Below are 25,553 nucleotides of genomic sequence, written 5' to 3'. Positions count from 1 at the left end.
GGAAGACCGAAGTTCTCTTGCAGGTACATAGGGATTGATTAATGAAGAGATGAAGGCGGGGGCAGTGCCCTGGCGGGCCTGGAAGACCATGCAGCCGATCTTAAAGAGGGAACGTTCTTTTACAGGGAGCCAGTGAAGCTCCCTGAGAAGAGGGGTGGAATGGTGATAACGAGGGAGGCCGTACACCAGCCGGGCTGCCTGGTTCTGGATAGTCTGGAGTCTACGCAAACTGTACGCGGGGATGCCATGGTAGAGAGCGTTTGCGTAGTCCAGTCGCGATATCACTAGAGCGGCCATGATGATCTTAAGTGCCTGGGGGGAAAAGAAACGGGAAACAGTGCGGATGGTGCGGAGAGTGAGGAAGCAGGAGGATACCACAGAACTAATTTGTGAATGGAGGGTGAGCTGGTTGTTTATTTTGACACCGAGTGTTTTGACCGTGGTGAAGGGGGTCGGTGCGGGACCAAGAGAGGGGGGCCAGAAGAGAGAGTTCCAGGGGCTGGACGAACCACCAGTGAGAACCAGCTCGGTTTTATCCGGGTTCAGCTTGAGGTGGTTGTGGTTCATCCAGTCCCTGATGAATGTCATAGTTAACTGGAAGTTAGAGACAGAGAGAGGAGAAGGGGACAGATCAAAGATGAGCTGGAGGTCATCCGCGTAATTATAGACGGTGACCTCCAGCTGCTGGAGTGCGAAGATGAGAGGAAAGATATAAAGATTGAAAAGTAGGGGGGAGAGAGAGGATCCCTGGGGAACACCGCAGGTGACAGGGAGAGGAGTGGCCGTGAAGTCGCCTAGCCGGACCGCCTGAGTGCGGTCCCTCAGAAAGGAGGAGAGCCAGATCAAAGCTGATCCCCCGATGCCGGCCGCCTCGACACGGGTAAGTAAGATGGTATGGTCCACCGTGTCAAAGGCGGCGGAGAGATCAAGGAGGACCAGTGCCTGGTGTTTGTTCTCATCTCACCTTAATGCCGCTTGTGATTTGGAAGTGTAGTCCCACCGGTGAATGCAGTGTGTAGCTTCCCTCCACTAAAACTGACTTCTCAGCGGTGCACCGGGGAAGTGCAAGTGGCGAGGAAACTTTAACAGGTAAAGTGAAGAGCAACTTTTAAAAACAGTGCGATTTGACACATTTTTTAAATAATCAATTTCTCCAAGTGATACGTCGCGAGAGCCCTTTACCAGGCGCTCCTGATAAGTACAATGTCAGGGTGTGTTACCTGCCTTAGCGCGTCTGTCTTTATGGGCGGAAAGGCGTACAGCAGACCTGAGTTCCATTCATGACAAAATGTGTCCCTGAGCGAGAGCCTCCTTGGAAACTCCAGAGCGCAGTACTGCTGACACTGCGTGTTCTCTTCAGAGGTGAACAAATCTAACTAAGGTTCACCTGAAAGAGACCTTGCGCCACTTCCAACTGGAGACACCATTCGTGATCGGCTAGGCATTGACGGCTAAATTTGTCCACCCTGGCGTTCAGACCTGCCAGGTGTTGAACCACGAGGGTTACGCCCTACTGTTCCAGCCATGTCCAGAGATGCAGGGCCTCTTGACAAAGGATCCATGACCCCACTCCACCTTGCTTGTTGCAGTACCACATAGCGGTGGTGTTGTCCGTGAATACCTGGACCAGTTACCCATGACAGAGGGAAGAAATGCCTTCAATGGCAATCGAATTGCCCAGAGCACCAACAAATTTATGTGGAGCCCTACCTCTGCCAGAGACCAGTGTCCCCTCATCTGCACCTCTCCCAGATAGTCGCCCTATCCTAGAAGTGATACATCCGTCACAACTTTGTGATCTGGTTGGGGAAGGAAGAATGGTCTGCCATTGACCCAATAAACCATAAACCATAAACCACCACTACAGATTTCTTGCAGCTCCTTCTGAGATCTGGACCATGTCGGTAAGATTTCCCCGATGCTGTGCCCATTGGAACTTCAGGTCCCATTGCAGAGCCCGCATACGTGACCTGTCATGATTCACCAACAGGATGCAGGAGGCCCTGAGGCCCAACAGCCTCGGAGTCAGTCTCACCGAAATACAGGATAGAGGTTGAAACATCAGAATCATAGCCTGAATATCCTGGACTCGCTGCTCGGCAGGATAGACGCGAAACAGCACTGTGTCCAGAACTGCTCCGATGAAAGGGAGCATCTCAGAAGGAGTCAGGTGTGACTTCGGCAATTTTATAGAGAAACCCTGCGAATGCAGGATGTTCGTCGTAGTCTGTAGGTGGGATATGACTGCCTGGGGCGAGGATGCCTTCAACAGACAGTCTTCGAGTTAGGGGTAGACTGACACCCCTAACCTACGCAGATGAGCTGCGACCACTGCCATCACCTTGGTGAACACCCGAGGTGCACTGATGAGGCCAAAAGGAAACATTGTAAACTGAAAGTGCTCACGGCCTACTTTGACCAGCAGGTAACCCTGTGGCCCGGCAGGATTGGAATGTGAAAATATGCATCCTGCAGGTCCACCGCTACCATCCATTTTGAATTTCTCCTTTTTGAGGAAGAGATTGATTGTCCGAAGATCTGGAATGGGCTGTTCTTCTTTGGAATCACAAAGTAGCAGAAATAACAGCCCACTGCCTACTTCTGAAACTGGGACCTTTTCTATAGCACCCTTGGCCAAGAGAGCTGAAACTTCCTCTTCAAGCAATTTTAAATGATCCTCCGTCAGCCGTTCATATTTTGGCAGAATGAGAGGACAAAAAGATAGGAAAGGCATGATGATCTGCAAAACCAACTTGTCCGATGTTATGGGTCTCCAGTCGGGGAGATGATAATGAATCCTCACACCAACTGGAGTAGTGTGGTCCTGTAGAATCAGCATAGGAGTACTTAGAGGCTGCGGCTGCTGAGTGGAGTGTGGCCGACCTATGATCTATTCCTGGATCAGAATGCACAGCTCCCACTGCCTCGCACGGCTTGGGCAGTCTGTGCAGGAAGGAGGCCGGGATACCGTTGATGCATCAGGAAACCCCTTCCGCTGCCACGGAAGGGGCGAAAGGAGGACTGGCCATGAAGAGTGGAGGAGAGGCTCAAGAATCTGGCTGTAGCTCAAGAGCCCTTGAACCTGACCAGGGCAAAGTCTGCCCTTTCCCCAAAAAGGTGGGTTCTATCAAAGGGCATGTCTATCAAATTAGCTTGGACATCCTCTGAGAAGCCTGATGTACAGAGCTAGGCACAGTGTCTCAATGCCACCGTTGTTGAAATTGATCTACACAACGCATCTGTTGTGCCTAAGCTACACCGTATTGCTGCATCCCTCCGATCTTTGACTGCTTGGGAGAGCACAGCCCAGGCCTCCTCCGGGAACTGCGGCAGCACTTGCACAACCATCTCCCAAAGGGAATGGGAGAAATGGCCCAATAAGCTTGCGGTATACAGCGACCGTAATGCCAGGCTGGAGGAAGAAAACATCTTCTTCCCAAATGCATCCAGCCTCTTGGATTCCCTATCCAGAGGAGCAGAAGGAAACGCGCCTTGGGACGTTGAGGCCGGCACCACCAAGCTTTCTGGAGTGGAGTGTTGGTTAAGGAACTTGGGATCACCTGGAGCCGGGCGATGGTGGTGTGCAATTGTCCTATTCACAGAAGCCATTGTGCTAGGCTAGGACCATGTGCCTAGAAGGACGTCCATAATTGCTTTGCTGAAGGGCCAAAGGAGTTCGGACATAGAAGCCCCAAGTTGAAGCACCTCAGTCAGGAGATTAGTCCTGACCTGCACTGAGGGCAATCCATTCCAAGGACCTCAGCTGCCCTTCTTACCACCATGGCATACGATGCCCACTCCTCCGTAGCCACTATTGGCCGAGAGAGCATGCCAGCATTTAGGGTGGTGTGCAATCCACTGACCTCCTCAAGTTCCCTGTACCAGTCCAAGTTCTCCCCAGAGACTTCCTGGAGTTCCAGAGAGTCCACAGACCCCTCCCATTCCTTTCCTGAGCCTAGCACCTCCTCAGTGTGCTCAGGCGATAACATAGAACCTCTGGGTTCATTCGGTGTCTGAATCGGCACTGACCAACATCGGTCCGGAACAGTGTCATAAGGGATGAGGATGGTGCTGGTGCCGCCATTGCAGTCCTGCCAAGTGCCACTCATCAGGCATCAGACTAACGTATTTCAGTGTGTTGGTCCGCATCATTGCACTAAAATGCATTGTCAGGCATTATAGACAATGGCATAGCACCTCAGTTATTAGGGCTGCTTACTGTACCTAAACAGTGGTGTGGGTGGCAGTGTACTGTGACCTGCATGTGCTGTCCTCGCAGGCTTGGAGTCGGCTGTCTGAGCTAGCAGCAGCTGCTGCTAGCAGGCTGCTACAATGTTTCAACTTGGGAGATTGATTTCCCTGCTGTGTGCTCTCAGACCTGATTTCACGTCGAGGTAGTGCCCAATGGCTACTACCGAGACATCAGCTCATTGTGTGATACAGGCTGGCGCCACAGGGACTGACGTCACGTCCTGCTAGTGATCACTGCTGCCGGGGTTTGTTGTAGTTGGCTGCTAGTGCTATTCATTTTGTTGCAATTTCGAATCCTGCACCGCTCGGCTGTCTAATAATCGCACCATCCATCAAGTTGCTCATGTGCAGTATGTTTTAAAATCATGATTGACTCTCTGGTGCCACAATTTCAGTAATAGTTGAGGGTCAGGGAGATGAAATGATGTTCCAGCCGCCACCAGGACTCTGTCAGTGCCTGGACTCGCTAAGGAGGTGGGCGGTAAACCCAATTTCCCGTGATTCACAGTCTCGCCTAAGCCTTCCTTATAAATTCTAAGTTGAAGTAAATGAGAGTCCAGTCAGAGTTTACGGATGCAGTGCACCCTAGAGTGTGTGGTGTTAAATAATTCCTGTAAAGGTCGCACAAGAGCAGGCAGCTGTCTACAGTCAGTGGGTGCCGGGCGTGTTACAGCTCAGAAGCCCTGGCATGGATATAGGCGAGGCTGCCAGCCGCGAGCAGTGAGCAAGTGTGACTTTACAGCACCAGGGAATGTTGTGCCACATAGTGTTACAGCAAACGACATTTTAGCGTAGTCTGATTAATGCAATTTGATGCAGCAAAAAGCTGTAAGGAATACGTTTTGTCTTCCACCTCTGTCGTCACTGTGCTGCCGCCACTTCCAGACGTGAAACTACACACAGTGTGCCTGAACGGCATACAAACAACCTGTCTAGTCCTCCAAGCCTATTACACCAGAGAGTATCCCCATCTTTCAAAAGCTAGCTATCCCTCTGAAAGACACACATATACCTGATGATGCCCTGAAAGCATGCTTATTTTGCAGCTTGCTTTCAGTTTTGTTAAGGTCTAAGACCTCGTTGCCCCGCAGTGCACGTGCACGTTTTCAAGTGCTTCAAGTTTGCCGAGCACAGCTTGGTCCCAGCGCGTGCTGAGCAGATTTCATCTCTGCCACGTTAATCGTAGCACCAGCCCTCAGACATCATGGTTTATCAGCCCCATAGCTTTCTTTTGTGTCTGGTGCAGGATGATGCATGCGCACTCCTGTCAGCTGGGTGAGACAACTCCACTCAACAGGAGGGACACTCATGTCCTCCAGCCCTACTGGAACTTCGTCAGCCGCTTCATGTGTAGGCAGTGTCACTGAAAGTCTTCTGGTCCGTGCAGGCAAAGCAGCAGCACAATGCTTTAATTTCACATCCCTGCCATAACCTAAAAATGCTTCTGCTGCCGCAGAATTAATAATTCAACGACTTCCATGACTTCCTCAACAGTGCTCCATTTGCCCTGGTCGTGGGGATGCTTTGGTGGCTATGCCAGTCATGGTGAGAGTGGGCGCTGTGTGTCTAAACACAGGGCACAGCTCTGAAAGTGTGCCACACCCTGACCTCTCACCCTCACTACAATTTACAGCTGCAGATGGGACACTGTACTCCTGTCTCCAGCACATCGCAACACCATTAGTCAGAGCACAGGTCTGTAGTGAGTGACCCCACAGACTCCAGCTACAGGCTGAGCAGCAGGGATGATTTACTCACCTGTCAGTGAATCCGTGGGTAAGTGAAAGATAACGTGATGATTAATCATGTACTTGCTGCAGAGAAATCTGACTTGTCTCATGAAACTTTTGACTCCCCAGTGGTACAGAGAGAGAGTTAACTTGCCTGCTGCAAAGAAAGTGTATCCTGCATATCACAGAACAGTATTTTATATGGGTAGCTCAGGGAGTTACTGCTTTTGTCACAGAGATTGTTTTGTTATTTGAAATCATAAATTTCAATCCTAATCTACACAGTGGCCTTAAAACTGTTATCAAAGACTTCAGTTGCATGTAAAGTGCATAGTATGACCGGAGTCGTCGTGAATGAGCTGTCCTGTACCATGGTGATGCTCGCTCTGTCACTCACACTAGTGCCAAAGTACTTAAATCCTAATTTTATTTAATTTAGTTGTTACAGCTCTGCTCACAGCTCTAAAAGACTGTGTTTAGCAGTCTAGAGCTTTGGCTGATCGTCAGTTGGGGTCCGGGGGCTGCGGCTGTGGTGCACTTCTTCATCAGCCCCTTTACTTCTATAAATCAGTTAAATCTTACCGGCTATTTAGCATTGATTTATCACTATGAGGCCCTCCTGAGCAGTTAATGTCCTTCCATATCTGGTGCTTGCAGCACTTTAAAGATCTTCTTAGAGTTTCTGATTGCTCAAATGTGTGTGATTTCTTTTATTTGTTTCCATCATCTTCATGGAAGGATTTTGCTTGCAAGAAAGTGTCACTCATAAAAAAGTATCACTCATAGTCCTTGAATGTCACTCATAAATGCACTAAAATTATGAAAATGCCACACATAAGCAATCTGAAACCTTGGCAGCTATGCCGATGGGCACTGGCGGCGCTGCAGGCACCGACTTCCAGTCCGACACCCAGGGGACGTTTGCGATAGCACAACCGGCGTCGACCCGGATCCGGGATCGGATCCCAGAGGCCCCACAGGTGCTGTGGCTGGAGCCAATGGCATCAAACATGATGGGGCCCCACGGGGCTAAAGGGCTCACCTGTGGGGTCATTCCGCCCAAATACGCAGTGAATGGCCTCGTAAAACTCTTTAATTTGAGCTGGAGTTACTCCGGCTCCTGGAAAGGGTGGGAGGCGGGAAGTGCACTCAGGCACTGCGGAACCGTACCTAGAGCATCTGTGTTCCTTACCTTTCTCCATTTTTTAATTCCTCTTACATGGTCCATAAATACTCCCTCTATCCCACAAGCTCATGATAAACATTGGGGTAGGAAATGGAGATCCCTTCCGCTTCCTAAGTGGGAATAGGCTCTCTCTGAACAGCCACCCCAAAAGACTAGGAATCCCGACACAGCAGCTCTCAATTTTGATAATTGGATTTCCAGTACACTAGATCAAGTTCTCCCGAAGGGCTCTTTGCAAGTAATAAAAAGATCTAAAGTGGCACCTTGGCATTCTCCGGCCCTCAGGACGTTGAAACAAGTCTGCCGTAAAGCGGAGAGAGCCTGGAGGAAAGATCTCTCCCAACTGAAGGAATTAGAGCATAGAGCGGCAATAAGGCATTATAAGAGTGAAATAAAACTTGATCAAGCTGAGTTCTATGAAACCAAAATTAACATGGCAGCTAACTCCCCTAAAGAAATCTTAAAAATTGCGAAATCTTTAATTTCTCCTCCTTCTGAGCTCTTGCCATCGGAGGGTGCACAGGCCCGCTGTGATAACCTAGCCACCTTCTTCCAGAAGATTCAGGCCATTTATTCCCTACTTTCGACAGATAGTGAAGATACGGCTTCCGCCTCTACTCTGGACTCTGACCTGCCTGTGTCCTGTTCATTGGTCACTTTTCCACTTCTGGATCCCAGTACATTAGATATATTGGTCCACAAAGTCACCTCGGGATCTCCAAATGATCCAGCGCCTCCGCAGACCTTAGCTAAAGTGATTGATACTATCCGCCCGTTTATCCTGGATGCTCCTAACACCTCTATCACCTCCAATTCCGTTCCAGCTACATGGAAGTGTGCGATGGTAAAGGCCCTGTTGAAAAAGCCGAATTTGGATCAGAACAATCTGTCCAATTTCCGCCTTATCTCGCTGCTTCCGTGGATGAGTAAACTGTTAGAGAGACATATCAATAAAATCTTAGTGGATTATTTAGAGTCCAAAATCTTCTACGGGTCTCCCAGACAGGGTTTCGTCCCCAGCATGGCACTGAAACTGCCTTTCTGGCAGTGACGGAGGCAGCTAGAGTTATAATGGACCAGGGAGGAAAAACAGCCATCATACTTCTTGATCTCAGTGCCGCGTTCGACACTGTTAACCATGCCACACTATTACATCGTTTGAAGGGCATGGGTGTGTCGGGCGCGGCCCTGACTTGGCTGACTTTCTTCCTGGAGGAGTGCTTTTTTCAGGTGTTTGAGGGCGAGGTGGTATCATCTAAGCATGCGCTTAGCTGTGGGGTTCCGCAGGGCTCCTCCCTGAGCCCCACCCTTTTTAATGTTTATATGCAGCCTCTGGAGAAGATAGTCCTCCCTTTTGGTGTGCGGATTGTCACCTACGCAGACGATACCCAACTGGTGGTCTCTCTGGACCACTATGAGGGTTCGTCTAACTCCTAGGGCCCTTGTCTAGAGGCTGTTGCTAAGTGGATGCAATCCTCCCACCTCAAACTCAACGGGGAGAAGACCGAGATCATGTTACTGGGTAACCCTTCCCTGACCTCCTTGGCGTGTATCTGGCCTCCATGTCTCGGTGCCCCCCCTCCCCCTAAAGCGCAGATAAAGAGTCTGGGAATCTGGCTTGACAGAGCACTGGATTTCTCAGTCCAAACCACCAAAACTGCCTCCACATGTGTGGGGCTAATGAAAACGCTTCGCAAAGTGCTCCCTCTGCTTCCATTCCAGGCGAGAAGGGTCATGGTACAGGCCTTGATACTCTCTCGCCTGGACTATGGAAATGTTTTATATCTAGGAGCCCCGGCGGCAGTGACCAACAGGCTCCAAGTCACCCAAAATTGTGCCGCCCGATTATTATTTAACATCCCTCGCTGGCAATCAGCAAGGATTGCTCTAAAAGAACTCCATTGGCTTCCAGTGGCTGCCAGAACGCAGTTTAAGGCCATGTGCATTTTGCACAAATCTTTCCATCGAACAGGCCCGGCAGTTTTGTACCCCCTAGTGTTACCTTACTCACCGTCCAGAGCCCTTCGCTCGGCTTCATTGCATATGGCAACCACGTCAAAAATCAAGAAAGCCCGCTGGGGTGGTCGCTCTTTCACTCACACAGCGGCAAGGCTCTGGAACTCCCTGCCTCTAACCCTTAGACAAAATAACAACCGAATGTCATTCAGGAGAGATCTAAAAACCTACTTGTTCACAAAAGCGTACTAAGTTACCTGGTAGCCGGACACAGTAATCAGTCTAAAGCGCTGCGAGGCCTCCGGGTAATTATGCGCTATACAAGTGCAATTTTTCATTTCATTTCATTTCTCTACGATGGACGCCAGTCGAGGCAAAGATGAAGTCTGCTTTGAGTTCTTCTTCTTCTTATGCCTCTACCCGAGTGTACCGAGGACCTCGAGTGGGATGAAGAGGACTTGGGGCCAGAGAGCGGTCCCGTGAACTCTTCTTCTTCGATCAGGATTGGGACCTCCATGGAGTCTCTCTTGACGGTGTCGACTGCTGGACTGCAGGAAGCTTCAACACCAGCTCCCTCAAGGTCTTCAGAGCCATGGCCAGACAGTCCGAGCAGACTCGAAACACCAAAGACAAATCAGATGAGAATCGGTTACCAACATCATGCGGTGACAAGTACCGCACGGCTTGAACCCTGTCTTCTTCAAAGACATCCCTCGCACACAAAGTGACTTCAACAAAAGGTCAAGAAAAAGCCTGCCAAAAAGCTGCAGAGGGGTGGCTCTTCCCAGATCGGCGCTTAACTGGCGTGGAAAGAAAATAACAGACCTCCACACGACTGGGCGGCGCCTATATAGGGGAAGCAACATCATAACAAATGCTGCCAACACGAACAACGTCACACAGAGCCAAATGGAGCCCCCAACACCACGCGCAAGTTGTATTGCTCTGCAAAAGTTTCCGGATCTATCCTGATGCCTGGGAATTCAAAGGTAAGGAATCTGCAGCTAGAAGTCTCTATCAGATTTTCCCTGCTGTTTGACTTTTCTTCAGAACTCTCTAAATCATACACATGGTATATTTTCGGTAAAACAACTGCCAAGAAACACGTACCATACGATTTGCTCAGTAACTGAAAATTCGCATTCTTCCCACACACAAAATTTACTCCTGGTACCATTTGAACCGACTTGCGAACATTTCTTCCAAGGACCTTTGACTAGAAAGATATGATCACACACACTATGTCCCGCAAATAGTATATCGTATCTACTGCCAGCTTGACTATGCAAAGCTTGCCTCATTATTGCTAATCTAAAGCTATAGGACCAGAACTTCCCTTCGCCTTATGAACTAGGTCCTCCTTGGTCCAATCAGAATACTTGTCCTTGTTCTCAACCTTATTAACTAATCCTCTACATCTATCTTCTACTTGATCTTTACATTTATTGTCTTCATCTGTTAGTATGAAGGTTAAGTTATGCCTATGTGCGTAGGAAGTGTCTAGCATCATTCTTGGTGAGAAGTAATTTTCCATTCTTTCTATTGTCCCATAGTAATTGTATTTATTTAGCTGTTTATATACAGGTATTTCTGATAGTACGTCATAATTTGAAAGGTAGTACTCATGATGACCCTTTCCATGGAACATACTAAGGAGTAAACTTTAATTAATACCATAAGTCATTGGGTAAATATTGGAACCATATTCCCTCCTCGACTGAGGAAGGCAATTGCATGCACACATAGCAATCTCTCACTTCCATAGTGTCCACATACTCATACATAAACTTTGCACAAGCATTCAAGGTGTAATCACCCTTGGATAGATCTACATGAATGAAGCGACTAGTTTGCTCTGTTAAGTCTTTCACAGATCCTAGTGTTCCCCATTTTTTTAGACAGCAGTGGTAGGTGCAGATGTCCCTTGTACCCCCACCTCATCTTCCTGAATTTTGTGTGCTCCTAAAATGGACTCTATAATAACTACAGCTATTAATACTACTACCCCTACAATGAGTGCACCTACAATACATTTGTGCCCAGAATTCTAATTTCCAGACTCCATATTAGAGTAGCTCAGATCACAGTTCAATACAGGACAAAAACAGAGTCTCTTCTCTGCCTCTATTATAACAACGTTCTCGAGAAACTTTCTTTTTGAGATCCTGGAATGTTCTTTTCAACAGTCTCTTTTTACAATATTTACACAGCCTGGAATATCTCCTTATCCCTCTTTCTTCTTCTTCTTCTAGATAGATATCCCTAAATGTATTCTTCTTCCATTTGACCATAGGTTATCTTCTTCAAACACATTATTTACAGTTCAAAGTTCAATTTACATCCCATATCAGGTCAGAGGCAATCTCCTCAATGACTCATTGTAACAGTTCACCTCTCAATGAGGCAATCTCATGAGGAGACTGTGGTGTTCTGAAGCTAAGGGAATTCAATGTCTTCCATATTCAGAGTCCATTGGCCGCTTAGCCTTGGTGGGAAAGGTACAGTCAACAATAGAAGTGCATTGGCTTTAATTCCAGGAACTCTCAACAAGATCTCCACAATCAGCGCCAAAATCTTGGAACTCGCTCTCCTGGGCATTTGCAACCAGAAAAGTGCACTTGGGAGAGGTATATCTCCAACAAGGCACTCAAGCTCTCCTGGGTCTTCTTGAACTCTCTGTGTTTTGCTCAGTTTCACTTAGATCAGACTCTGAAGATTCACCTATTGGTGCAAGTTCTCTTTCAGAAGCAAGTCTCAAGTTTCCTCTACTCTGTCTCACAGGCCAGTGCTCACCTGCAGCATCTTTCTTCCTTAACTGCACGCTACCACTTGTCACAAGAGTCTCTTCCTCTGAGTCTGACTCTGTCGTTTGCAAAGTTACAGTCTCCCTCAGAGACTATACCAGGGTCTTGTGTAGTTTGACCCCCCCTCAGATCGATCTGGTGCATATCCAGCCTCTTCAGGTGCCTTTACAGCTTGGCTTGTCCTCCCTGGTGACCCTTTAGTCACAGCTGGAAGTTTTTCTGGGAGAGGAGCTGTTTCTACCAAGGGACCTAAGACACTTCGGGTTTGAGAGGCATGGACCCAATTTGCCACTCTGCCACACTTCACAGCTGTTGTAGTGACCAGTATCACTGAGTGTGGGCAATGCCAATGAGAATCAAGACAGTTTTCTCACATGCATTCTGATGAGAACCCAATCTCCTGGGGTCCGGTCGTGGCAGAGATCTTTTAAAGACTATGCAGCCACTTCTTCAACCTGATGAGACACAGAATGAACCACGTCAGCCAATCCTTTACAGTAGTCAAGGACTAAATCATCTGTGATGTTCACTAACATGGTAGCAGGCACAGCATGCAAACACATTGCTCTTCCCATAAGTATCTCATGATGAGGTGGCAACCGTATTCTCCTGTCCTGAATGCTGCTCAGACTCATTTGCACTAAAGACAAAGCATCAGGCCACTTTAAAGATGTCAAAGCACACTTTAGCCAACTTTGATTTCAAATTACCTTTGATTTACTCCATCAACTCCTGACGCCTCTGGCCTGTATCTATAATGCAGACTTGGATCCACATTCAAGGCTGTGCACATCAACTTCATAACTTCATTGTGGAAATGTGTACCTCTTTCCGACTCCAATGTACTTGGAAATCTGAATCTAGGAATGAGTTCCCTTAACAACAACTTAACTAACATGAGCCTATGGCATCACCTAGTCAGTTAGGCTTTGACCCATCGAGAAAAGATGCACACAACAACTAGAATATACCTCAAACCATTACACACAGGCATCTCAACAAAATCCATTTGGAACCAATTAAAGGGACCCCTGGATCTGCCAATGTAACTCAATGCAACAACAGTCTTCTTCCAAGCATTCATTTGCTGTTACATGACACACAGCTTCTGCAATCACTCAAAACCTTGGATTAAATCAAGTCTGTCTGAACAATCTCACCATCGCAACCCTTCCTATGTGACCTGCTCCATTGGATTGCTTTGCCATTGGATGTAACAAGCAATCTGGTAATACTGCCCTGCCATCAGCTGACACCCAAATATCCTCTTCCCTTTCTCACAACCTGCTCTGGTCCAACCCGCTTGTTCCTCCTCTGCGACCTCCATTTGCAAACACCTCACTTCATCCTATGTGTCAGCATCTGCTTGCAACATGTTGAGTTTGGTCTTCTCTGTACTCTTGCCAGAATATTCTCCATTGAAAACACATGCATGAAAGGCACAGTAGGGTGCAACGTCATCAGCATACCTATTTCCAATAGTAACTAAATCATATCCCCTTCCAAGGGCTGCTCACTTAGGGCCCAATGTAGGTGCCCTATACCGGTCGGAAACGGCCGAATTCGGCCGTTTCCGACCGGTATTACGGTTTTCAGATGTAGGGCATGCATTTACAGAATCGGTATTTTACCGATTCGGTAAAATTACTGAATCGGTAAATACAGACTCGGTAAAATACCGATTTTGCAAATGCAGATGTAGCTGGCACATGTCAGAGTGCCACAGGGCTTTAAGAATCAGTATTTTACCACCCAATCCAATTGGGTGGTAAAATACCGAATACAGGTGTGCATGCACATCTGTGCATGCACACCTGTGCAATGTGACACACAGACATGCCCTTAGGGCATGTCTGTGTGCCACATGGCACACAAGTCCGAAATTGGGGTGCAAAGAGGGTGTCAAAGTGACACCCCCTGCACCCTTGCAAAAATCGGTATTTACCGAATCGGTAAATACCAATTCGGTAATGACCATTGATTCCTATGGTCTGCAATGCCCATAGGAATCAATGGGCTTTACCATTTCGGTATTTACAGAATCGGTAAATACCGAATCTTAACGATTCGGTATTTACCGAATCTGAAATACCTACATTTCCCACCTTCTAATTTACCACCTCTTAAATACCGAATCGGTATGATTCGGTATTTTAGAAGTGGTAAATTAGAATTACCTACATCGGGCCCTAAAAGACTGCCACTTCCCTTGACAGCTGTAAAGCTTCTAACAGTTGTCTCACATACTCCCCATTTCGTATGTGAGAACCTGATGAAGTTAGTGACCATAGCTGTCTGAAATCATGAACCACACCGAAACCGTACTGGCTATCGGTATAGATTGTGGCTCTGATTTGTTCCGAAACATGCTCGGGCAAGGCAGTGATATCAGCCACTTGTGTGGTATGCACTCCCTGTAACCAAGCAGCTTCCACCACTCCAGAGATGGTACAGAGAGAAAATGATACATGAACCATCAACTATTAGGACTTGATCAGGATCAGACAATGGTCATCGACAATGTCGGGTCTTGGTTTTGTACAAAGTTCAGTGACATCGAGACAGTCATCCTCTTCACATTCTTCCCAATCAGCACTTGGAACATGTAACAAGGTAGCAGGATTTAACCAGAACACCGCTTCAGAGTAACGTGTTCAGCTGCAAGAAGCATCTTTTCATACCTTGTCTGTCTGTCACTTGTCAAATGCTGTGGTTTAGTTCTTGTCATCAGAAGCTCAACTTAGTCTGGTTCATATACCGTAAGAGGATGACCCATCACAATGCTGTTGCATCGTTCAATACTGACCCCTTTTGCAGTACCAGATTTGAGACATCTGGACAACGCTGAAGGTACAGGATCTAGAGTAGCTGAGAAATAGGCCACTGGTCTACAGGCACCTCCATGTGTCTGAGTGAGTACAGATAGAGCACAACCTTCCCATTCATGGCAGAACAGCGAAAACACTTTGTTGTAATCGGGCATTCCTAAAGCTGTAGGCAACGCAGGCCCTCTCTCAACTGCAGGAAGGTAAGCAGACAATCGTTTTCCCAAGGTACCAGATCACACACAACCATGTGAGTCAGCATCTGCAAAGGTTTCGCCATCATGGAACAATTATGAATCCACTGTCAGCAGTAGCCAACCATTCCCAAGAACATTCTGACCTGCTGACATCCTCTTTTTGGGTACTAGGCTGATTCATTTTCATTATCGCTTCCACTCTTTCTGGTGACACCTTTCTTTTGCCCTTTTTGATTTGATGGCATAGGTACTGTACTTCATTCAGACAGTATTGTAGCTTACTCAGAGACACCTTATGCCCATTGCCATCCAGATGGTTCAGTGAGACCATGGTATCGTCCCCGCAACCCTTTCACGCCTCGGCCGCAATGAGAAGGTCGTTAATATATTGGACTAACACTGAATTTCAGGGCAGAATCAGACTCTCAAGGGGGCATATTATCAAGAAAGGCGTTAAAATTATCACTGCTTTAGTGGCAGGAAACTGCAGCAAAAGCGTCGATAAGGGGCTTGATAATATTCCCTTGAGAATTCCAATAGAAGCTCATGTTCACACCAGAACATGGGCTTCCATGGGAATTCACAAGGGCATATCATCAAGCCCTTTATCACCGCTTTAGCAGCAGTTTCCTGCCGCTAAAGCAGCGATAATTTCAACACAGTTTCTTGATACTATGCCCCTATGTTCTTTTTCAAGATCCGTTTGAAAATGGATGGACTTTCAGTGTACCCTTGACAGATACGACAATACGTTAAGACACGATTCTCCAGACGGAGAGCAAATAAAAAATGGAATAGAAAAAAATGGCTGGTAGAGGCCAATCACTGTGAAACATTCAGCTTCACAAGGTATTTGAAATAGGATTACAGATGGATTCTGTAATGCGGGACAACATGGAATCACTAGGCTATTGACCTTACTAAGGTCCTTGACAATGCAATATTTCTCACTCGGCTTCTGCAATCTCAAAAAAAGAGAATTGCATGGACTTCCCAGGATCTCCTTTAGGGTGCTGTGTGCTATCATGGATTCAATTACAGGTGTAATCCCTGCTACTGTTTCTACGGTTAGATTGTACTGAGGTGTTCTCGGAAACTCCGCATTTGGCTTATGCTTTATGTGGACTGGCTCGACTCCTCTAACCAGTCCTATCTCCTCCCCTGAGAAATCCCATATCACTGGAGAGATGGTGTCTCTGTGATCCAGCTGCATGTCTTCCACTGTTAGTAAAAGAAATATTGCAGTACAAGGATTCTGGTTGGCCAATTTGAAAGCAATGTCCTCATCATCAGTCTGCAAATTCAATTCCCTTTGGTGTGTAGTACATGGTACAATTCAATTTGCACAACAGGTCACGCCCTAACAGACAGACCAGGCTTGAATTACACACCAAGAACCTGGAAGGTTCTTATTTTCACCAGCACCTCTTCCGTCAAAAGGTTTGTCATTCTTTCATTAGAGATTCCTACAACTTAGATCTATTTTCCCGAGGTGGTCAGGATTGGGGATACTGTAGATCTTATAGTCGAATGGGTGGTGCCAATATCAATCAAGAATGTAATGGGATGACCATCTACGACTGATTCTACTTGTGTTCCACTCTGGCCTACCTCTAAGACTATGCCAAATGTACAGTCTTCCTACCGCCTCAAGCACCTTTCCCTCAAAAGGACGGGCCTGGGTCAAATCCATGTAGGGCTTCCATTAAGGGCATCTGATGATAGGTTTAATTGCCCTGCAAAATTCTCAGCAGTTGAGGCACTGGCACTAACTGGTTATGATTCCCTCCTGCATTAAATGATCTTGGCCTGGTCAATGTTGATGACTGATTAACGCCATCTGCCCCTACCCAAGTTCTCCTATTTGCTCTTAGTTCACAGGATTGAGATGACACTCACGTTTCCAATGCACGATCATATGACAAAAATGACAGGCAGTAATCTTTTTCAGGGTTGTGTTATCTATCCCTGTCTTCGGATCTATATGGCTGCCTTTCCCTCTTCCCTTTCCTGTTGACCCTGTAACGTTGGAACTAGGAGGAGTGCATTATTGAAGCACCATCTTCTGGGAGTGTTGTTTCTAGGCAATACATCAAAGCCGATTGAGATGGGTGCGTGATCTGATAGGAGAATAGGGACAATTTCTGCATATGTGAGGGATTGTGAAATGTTATGGGACACAAAGATATAGTCAATTCTTGATTGAGTATGATGGGCTGGAGAATAGAAGGAGTATTCTCTAATGGTCAGGTTACAAAGGCACCAGGCATCTAGCAATTTATGTTGAGTAATGTTGTGATTGAAAGATTTATGTGTTTTGTTGGGGACAAAAGGTACTTTGGAATTCCTGTCTATAAAGTGGTCAAACACCTGATTGCAATCTCCCGACAATATAAAATTATCATCGATGTAATTAAAGATCTGCTTGGCCAAAGCATGCCAGAAGGAAACAACACCCCCAGTAGGTGCATAAACATTAAGAAGAGAGATTGGAACATCTTTTAGCAACAATTTAACAGCGAGCCATCTCCCCTCAATATCAGAGTCTTGTGATAACAACGTAATTGAGAGAGATTTGCGGCACTATATCACAACACAATTTCGTTTACCATCCCCAGGGGAGAAATAAACCTCACCCACCCAACCTCTTTTCATTTTCGAGGATTCAGTATCACTGAGGTGAGTTTCTTGTGAAAAGACAATATCAGCATTTAGCTTGGCCAAGTGGGTCAAAAGTCTCTGTCTCTTGATAGCAGAGTTTAAACCCCTAATATTCCATGAAACTAACTTAAGTGGCATAGATTATTAAAAAGAGTGGAAAAAGCGGTATTAAGGGATAGTCCCAAACAATAAGTATGACAAATTTAAGTATGAAAATCGATAAGATAGATAGAAACATGTATTTAAAGTCAGAGACAAAGAGAAGAAGAAATAACAGAGGACAAATGTCTGAAATAAAACTCCAATGAGTTAGAGCTGTGGAAAAGGCCAGAAGGTGCGGGTAATACAGAGATCGAAAGAGGTAGTAGAATAAGTATGTGGTGGTAGAGAAAGAAAGAGAAATAGGAGTGAAGAAAAGAGTAGAGAGGGCATAAACACCTTGAGAAAAAGAGTGAGTAAAAGTGAGTAAAGGAGAGAGGATAACTCCCTCAAGGCTTTAAGAGGAGATGAGAAAGCATTGTTCAAATATTGAACAGAAAGAAAGAAAAAAGCACTGAAATGTGTTAGGATGAAGACATTTGTAGTAAAAAGGGGTAACAGAAGAATAGTATCAATGAAGACACCTGCGTGTACATACGCAAATATAAACAGAGCAAAACAAAGAACAAAAGACAGAACAAATAACATACCTACAAATATGGAACATGGAAGTGAGGGTGGGTAGAACCACAAGGAGCAGACAAACTGTCAAAAAGAGATTGGGCTGGACCATTGGGGAATCACGCCGTGACGGGGACAAAACTGTGGAAGCAAAGGATTACAAAGTTGGCACAATTCTGTATAATGAACACTGAAGAAGTGCTTGAAAAGCAATTAACTTGAGCTCAGCAACAATATGACCAGTACTCAATTATGCAATTATTAACAGTGAAATAAGGAGACCAAAACTACAACAATGTGAAGTAGTGTGGCTCACTGGTTAGAGGCGGCAGACCCGAGAGCAGAGGACGGCCCGGGACCAGGGTTCGATTCCCAGCGCGGCAGGTTTCTGGACCAGGGTCAGTGGACTCGATAATTCTCTCGCCTCGGTGCCCACTCTGATCAGCGTTCACACTCGGCAACTCTGGGCATTAGCTTGCCTCATCTTCACTAACGGCCCCACCAGACCGCTGGGGATGCCTGGTCTCACCCTGGAGATACCCATTAAGGGACCATCTCTCAGGGAAGCCAGGAAGGGGTTCGCAGCGGTTGAAGCGCCTTGGGACCCTCCGGGTAAGTGGTGCGCTATATAAATGCCTATACATTTACATTTACATTTACAATGTAGAAAGGTAAAAAACACTTTAAAAGTATTAGCAATTTCCTATACTTAAAGGAACATCATGAAAACAGATGTGCAAGTCAAGAAAATCATATGATATGTGATGAGAAAGATCTTGACGAGTCCATAAGGTCAGTCTTGTGTGAATTGATAAAGCTTTGCAGACGTAGTGGATCTTCATAGGAAGTTGTATTGTTGTTGTAAGTAACTTTAAATAGACGTGGGTGATAGAGGCCATGTCTGGCTCCCATGGAGCGCAAGTCGGACTTCATATTGAGGAAGGCTTTAAGTCTGGCAGCTGTAGCCTTTGAGTAATCTTGTGCAAAAAACAATATTGAACCAGACCAGGAAATCTTCTGGATGGCTTTGACAGTAGGTCGGTATATTCAAGAAAATAAAGGATGACCCCTCTTGGCCGTTGCGAAGATGCTTGGATTGGTTGACTGTATAAACAAACCAGAATCCTTTATTAGGTTACATTGCACAAATGTATATAGCTTTTGATGCTCCTTCTGGAAAAGTTCAGTTAGGTCATTAAAATTAGTATTAATGAGTCCATGCGGGATAGGTAACTCGTGGTGAATGCCTAAGTAAGTAATGAGACCATGTCAGGGGGTATATGTCATTCAAGAAGTTAGGCTCCACTAAATGACTGTTACATATTATAAATCACAGAGTGTTGTCTGACTGACATGAGAAGTGAGGCATATGGTTGCAGGAGAACTTTGCTTGAAGAGGAGGAGATTATTATTAGCTCATGTAGGCATAAAACGAAGAAATGTGGCTATACATCTTGATAGGAGAAAGGATAACATATGAGGCGCGAACTGCACGTACAAAATGGTGGCCGCGTTAGAAATGGGACCGAGAGTGGGCATGTATCAACAGAATAAACGTTCTCACTGTTGCTAATTGAGGCGCTCAGAGTCTCCAAAAGTAAAAGGCAAAGAAGGCAAATAGGACGTCATGTCTCAGTCGTTATGCAACAAAATTTGGCAATTCAGTTCGCAAGGGGCAGAGAGGCGTTCATAACGCGGATCACGCACATAAGATGGAGGTCGCACTGAAAACGACTCCTTAGCGTAGCGTAAAACCTCGCAAAAGACTTCCTTACTGTAAATTGGAGAAGCGCTCAAGGTCTCCTGATAAAGGGCATCAGTTCATGATGGCATTCTTCTGGTCGTCTTTGCGCTAGTAGTTCAGGTTGCGCGTTGTTTCCCGACTGGTCCTCGGAGCTTCACTAAGAGGCCGCAAACGCCCCCCAATCATTGGAATGTTGAGAATGGCACAATGTCAGAAAACTGTCAAAACAGAAAATTGCATTTTAGCGGTAGTGGAGAAGGGAGTGTTGACAGAGCTGGAATATCGGGGACCCACTGCAATGGTAACCTTGAAAACCGTTCTATAATGCTTATGTGGCCATGTACAGTGTAATCCGGTATGGCAGATGAGGAGCAATAAATGGCATTAATGGCAGTGTTTGCCCTCAGTAATGCCAAAAACACGCACTAGAAATAAATGTAATTTAAGTAATTTTGCTTTGTTATTAGGACAGGTTTCTTTTAAGGCTTCACATTACATGAAATATTTAATTAATAAAGTACTTACGCAGCTATGCTAGAAACAAGTGTTTCAAAAAAGGGTTCTTCTTCATGTTCCTTATATATTTCTTTTGCCATCTCAGGAGTAAACGTTATTTCCTTCATAGCTGTTATAGTAAATCCAGAATCTTTGACTTGCTGCAGAATATCATCTAGTTTAATGAAAAATGTACCATTCACCTTTAGCCTGTTTTTTATGTCAATTTATAGTACAGTCATGTATTCTTGAAACATAGCGTTGCATTGGTCAAATTGTTCTAGAATGATGCATAACATCACATGTATAACATCACAGCATGCCTAATCTTTGTTATGACAAAATGAAATAATACATAAAATCAAGAGTTAAGGGTACATATACATCACTAACAATATCATAGTGCAGGAGTCACTTTTGTATTAAATAATCAAAAAAACTTCAAACTATCTCGAATCTGGCTATTATGAAACAACTACCACTCGATATCAACTCCTAATTTTTGTTTTGCTAAATCAAATAAAAAAACAAAATCTTAAGTGACAGAGCCAATAGTTTTAGCACTATTTTAAACACCATACCTGCCTTATTTTTGTTATTGCGAAATCATACAGAAAATTGGAAAAATCTTCAAGACTTAAAGTTGATTGAAATGGCCAACTGTAACATTTTGTTGTTATTGCTCAATCAAATAACCACACTAAGTCATACATTGATACGATGCATGCTTTATTTTTGGTATTGTTAACATACAGGATTTTAAAATATGATAGTTTGGGGTCTCATTTACAGTGGAGTTATCTATCAAAAATTAGCAGATTTCCACATCTGACTCACAGTTGGTTTCCACATTACCAGAAAGCCTTGGTGGCGGCTCATTTTCCACATGGCTGCTAACTGTGGTTAAGGACAGATGTTCCAACTGTGATTTTAAGCCTGGGACTACCTTTCAGGTCAATAGGAAAACATTGTATGGCCCAGAGTCTTAGGGTCGTCTAACTTTGTCGGACAAACCGAGTCAGAAAGGCTGTCTGAATCTGACATTGTAATACGTCGGTCCGAAAAGAGGTCCATAGAGCTGTACGATTTCGCTCCGATCGACTCGGAGTCTCTAAATACCTCTCATTGTAATCAGTTGGTCAGTTGCAAATGTTTCTGAGTCCGTCAGAAACATGGCTTCCGACTTGGTTTAGATAAAACCGAATGCCGTACAGTGCCTTTCCGGCCGACATAGAAATGAGGCCCCAGGTCAGGTCCCATGTGTAGTTGCATTGTAATGCTGCGGTCGGGACTGCTGACCGGAGGTCGTCGGTCCTGATTCCACAACGGTGTCAGGCAGACGTGATTCTGCACAACATCATAAAAAGGCCCCCCTAAGAGTCTAAGGGACAAGAAGAAAATGAGTTGCTTACCTGTAACTACGGTTCCAGAGAATTGGTGTCTTTCATAGATTCATATGCTTGAATCATAGTGGGAGTCCCAAAGTATCCTAATAAAAGCAGTAGATAATATTATCACAGGCTCCAATGCAATAAACAATCACTGTAATAGCCTATATATGTTCATTTGTAAAAAAGAAACAAACTCAAGCAATAACCAATCAGGGAACAACATCCTGTAGAACACTCCCAAGAGAGGCTGAGTACCTCAGATTTTCAAGCACAAGTTTGAAACTACACACACACACACACACCCACACATATATACGGTCCAGTTGAAGCCTAATTGTAGTCGAAACGCGTAGGCCGTCCTTCTCTTGCACTTTGCACATGGTGTTTTAATTAAATAAAGCAAACTTACTTTAAATTACTGTTGTGGTGCCGTGACTTCCGTCAAAGAAAAGGGACGAGAAGAATCCAAGGAATATTGCAACTGAGCAGCAGGCAATTCTCTCTCGCCTCTTACACAGCAGACACGGACCAGCAGGTAAGTGCAGAAATTTAATTCGCAATATGTGGCCATAACGTTTCGGCTCGTCCGAGCTTTGTTCACATGACAGTATATATATATATATATATATATATATATATATATATATATATATAAATATATATATATATATATATATATATACCTTTGAGGCTCATACGCGAGCCTGGAAACGTGGCATAGAATTGAGAGTGCATCCATTAGCGGATACAATTTGGACTCCATTCCCCAGAAAGCAACGTGTTGTATCATTAGGATCCGCCCACTTTAGCGCATGATGTCGCTTATAAAAGGGCAAAGGATGCACCATTATGCACTTTTCTGACTGCCTCTGAGGATGAATAATATTTTGAAACACGTAAGGCTTTAGTCAGATGCCTTCATCATTCAAAGGGACAACCGCCCATACCAAAGTAAATGAATTGGGGAAAGCACACTGCACTCAAGTGCGGCTCGCCTGATGGACACTCCCCATGAGCTGGATGTCCTACTGCAGAGCCTGCACCACCCTGGGATGGGGGCCACGGATTCTGATTTGGAATTTCCCTTATTGATTAACAAGCGCTAAGATGGCGCCTCCCTTTACTATACCTGGTTAAGGGAGAACCAGTAATTGGGAAGAGTGTTGCCAACAAACAGGCACTCACATTTAGAAAATCTCCTTCCATGGGTAGTACTTTGGTGAGCAATAGCCCTGAAGTATCCACTCCTAGTACTTGGATGGCGTTAAGTAAGGGTTTCAGGAAGTGTCCACAGTGCAAAGCATGCCATTTTGGGTGTAACAAAACCTATTACAGTAACCCGTTTAAAAATTAACTCATCTTGATTACGAAAAAACTAACTTGCAAAACAGATTGTGCAGTTTATGTGCTGGAGTGTCCATGTGGGTTAAGTTATGTAGGAAGTACCAGACTACCCACCCATAAAGAGATACTCCAGCACATCAGGGCCATCATGGGCAAAAATCAGGCCTACCCAGTTGCCAGGCATTTGGAATTGATACATGAAGGGAATCCAAATCATCTCCAGTATTTTGTTATCGATACAGTGATGCCATTGAAATGGGGGGGGGGGGTGATCGTGAGGCTAAGCTACGTCTTCTTGTGACCTGTTATATACTGGAGCTTGATAGTAAGAACCCAATGGGGTTGAAATTAAGTGAGGACTTGCACACCTGTCTTTATAGTCCCGTTCTGAGGTGTCTGTCTGGATTTTTAACTGCACAATATAGGGACATAGCTGTGTTGATATGTGGAGATTGTCATCTTTAATGAAATGAATACCATCTTCAAATTGTTGAGAGTCTGCCTCCATTTCCCTGTTTTTAATTGCAATGTGCATGTGTTAATTTTATTTCAGGAAAACAAAATGCACTCACTTTTTTGCACAACCTTTTACACACAATTTTAAGGGCTGGTTTCATTTACAACTTAGGATGACATTTAATGGCAGTGCAGTTTACTAGCCCACTTGGGCGTTATTTTTTGTTTGGCACTTTACCAGCAAACATAAGGTATGATGACTAAGGTGATTACCTTGTATTTTGTATGAATTTCTAATCAAGGTTTTATAGGGCTTTATTTATTTATTTATTCTCTGGGTTTCTAAAAAGAATGACATCTTTTTTTAAACCTTTGAATATTTACATCATTTTGTATATTTATGCCCTGTGATTTTAGCAATGACATATCACTATATCCAATTGCTTTTGTGGCTTTATTTATGTCTTCAATGTTTATGCTCTTTTGCACTGAGAATTGCCATTTCCTGTTACTAGCACTTTAAAAGCCGTCCTGATCGTTCGCAATACGTCATTTGATTAAGCTTCGTTGGGAAGTGAAACGCATTATGGTGGATTTGCTGGGCGCAATAAAAGCACTTTAAGTTTGCACCATAATCCTTGGGTCCGCTCACCGTCATTTTGCTGTGGGAGAAAGCAGTCAGTGGTGTCGAAGTTCTCTCTCTCTTTCTCTTTCTCTCTCTCTTCTCTCGCTCTCTCTTTCTCACTCTCTCTCTCTACCTTTAGAAACTAGAGGCTTACCTACCTGGAACAGATAACGTAACAGTAAGTTGGAAGATCCAGACAGTAAATAAACAATAACACACTTTCCCAGATCTTTTGAGCTTCCAAGGATACAATCTGAGACCTCGCTCCTCCCTGCTTTTTGAGATAGTGCATGAAGGTGGTATTCTCTGTACAAATTAGGATGGAGGATGCTTGTATTCTTGAGAGAAATGACTGAAGAGCTAGGAAAATTGCCCTCAATTCCCGGAAGTTGATATGCATCTTGGAGAGAGAGAGAGACACCATTTGCCACTTACTTGGAGGTCTTGAAGGTGGGCTCCTCAGCTTTCCAGTGAGGCATTCATGGTTATAACGAACTCTGGAAGTGGAGAGAGGAATGTCAGGCCCACAGAGAGATTGCTGGCAGACTGCCACCAAGGAAGTGCTTTTTTCATGATCGGAGTGATCTGAATATATCCTCAAATGATCCGGTCACCTGAAGCCACTGCGTGTCCAACTGCTCGTGGAATGGTCACATTCTGAGACTTGCATGGGGCACCATGAGGATGGCCAAGGACATCATGTTAAGAAAGGATTTGAGGAGACTGATAGAAGCGAGCTCTTTCTTGCATAGACTGTGAGCCAGCGATAGTACGGTGTTTTGCCTTTCTGTCAATAAGAATGCCTTGTTTTTGAGGGTATCCCAAGTTGTTCCAAAAACGTTTTCCATTGAGAAGGTGTGAGAACAGACTTCTGGTAGTTGACTGAAAGCCCCAGAGAGCAAACAGTTGTAGGCAGATAGATATGGCTTTGGAGTCCCGGTGAAGAAAAAAAGGAGGCTTTACTAGCCAATTGTCGAGATACAGGAAAATCTGCAGGCCCTGTAATCAGAGGTGTGCTGCCACGTGAGCAAGACATTTGGTAAATACCTGAAGAGCTGAGCGGAGGCCGAAGGGGAGGTCCTTTAACTGATAGTGCATGCCTGCCACAGTGAAAAGGAGAAACTTTCGATGTTTGGGATGGATAGAAATATGGAAATATGCATCCTGTAAAACAAGGCTGGCCAGAAAATCCGAATGGTTCAGAAGCTGCAATGCCTCCTGGAGATTT

General features: G+C 45.2%; 1 protein-coding gene across 1 annotated transcript in view; it reads right to left on the bottom strand.

Moving 5' to 3' along the window:
- Positions 1 to 25,553, bottom strand: part of NME8 (NME/NM23 family member 8) — an 843,103-nt gene that overhangs the window by 19,397 nt on the left and 798,153 nt on the right. Inside the window, exon 15 of the mRNA XM_086967295.1 lies at positions 20,540 to 20,684. Within this exon, the coding sequence (XP_086823421.1) occupies positions 20,540 to 20,684 (145 nt within the window). The remainder of the gene's footprint in view (positions 1 to 20,539; positions 20,685 to 25,553) is intronic.

The sequence above is a fragment of the Lissotriton vulgaris genome, chromosome 4_1, assembly GCF_964263255.1.
Source record: "Lissotriton vulgaris chromosome 4_1, aLisVul1.2, whole genome shotgun sequence".
Taxonomy (NCBI): domain Eukaryota; kingdom Metazoa; phylum Chordata; class Amphibia; order Caudata; family Salamandridae; genus Lissotriton; species Lissotriton vulgaris.
Note: the sequence above shows the minus strand (reverse complement) of the source record. Positions and strands in the feature narration are given on the sequence as shown.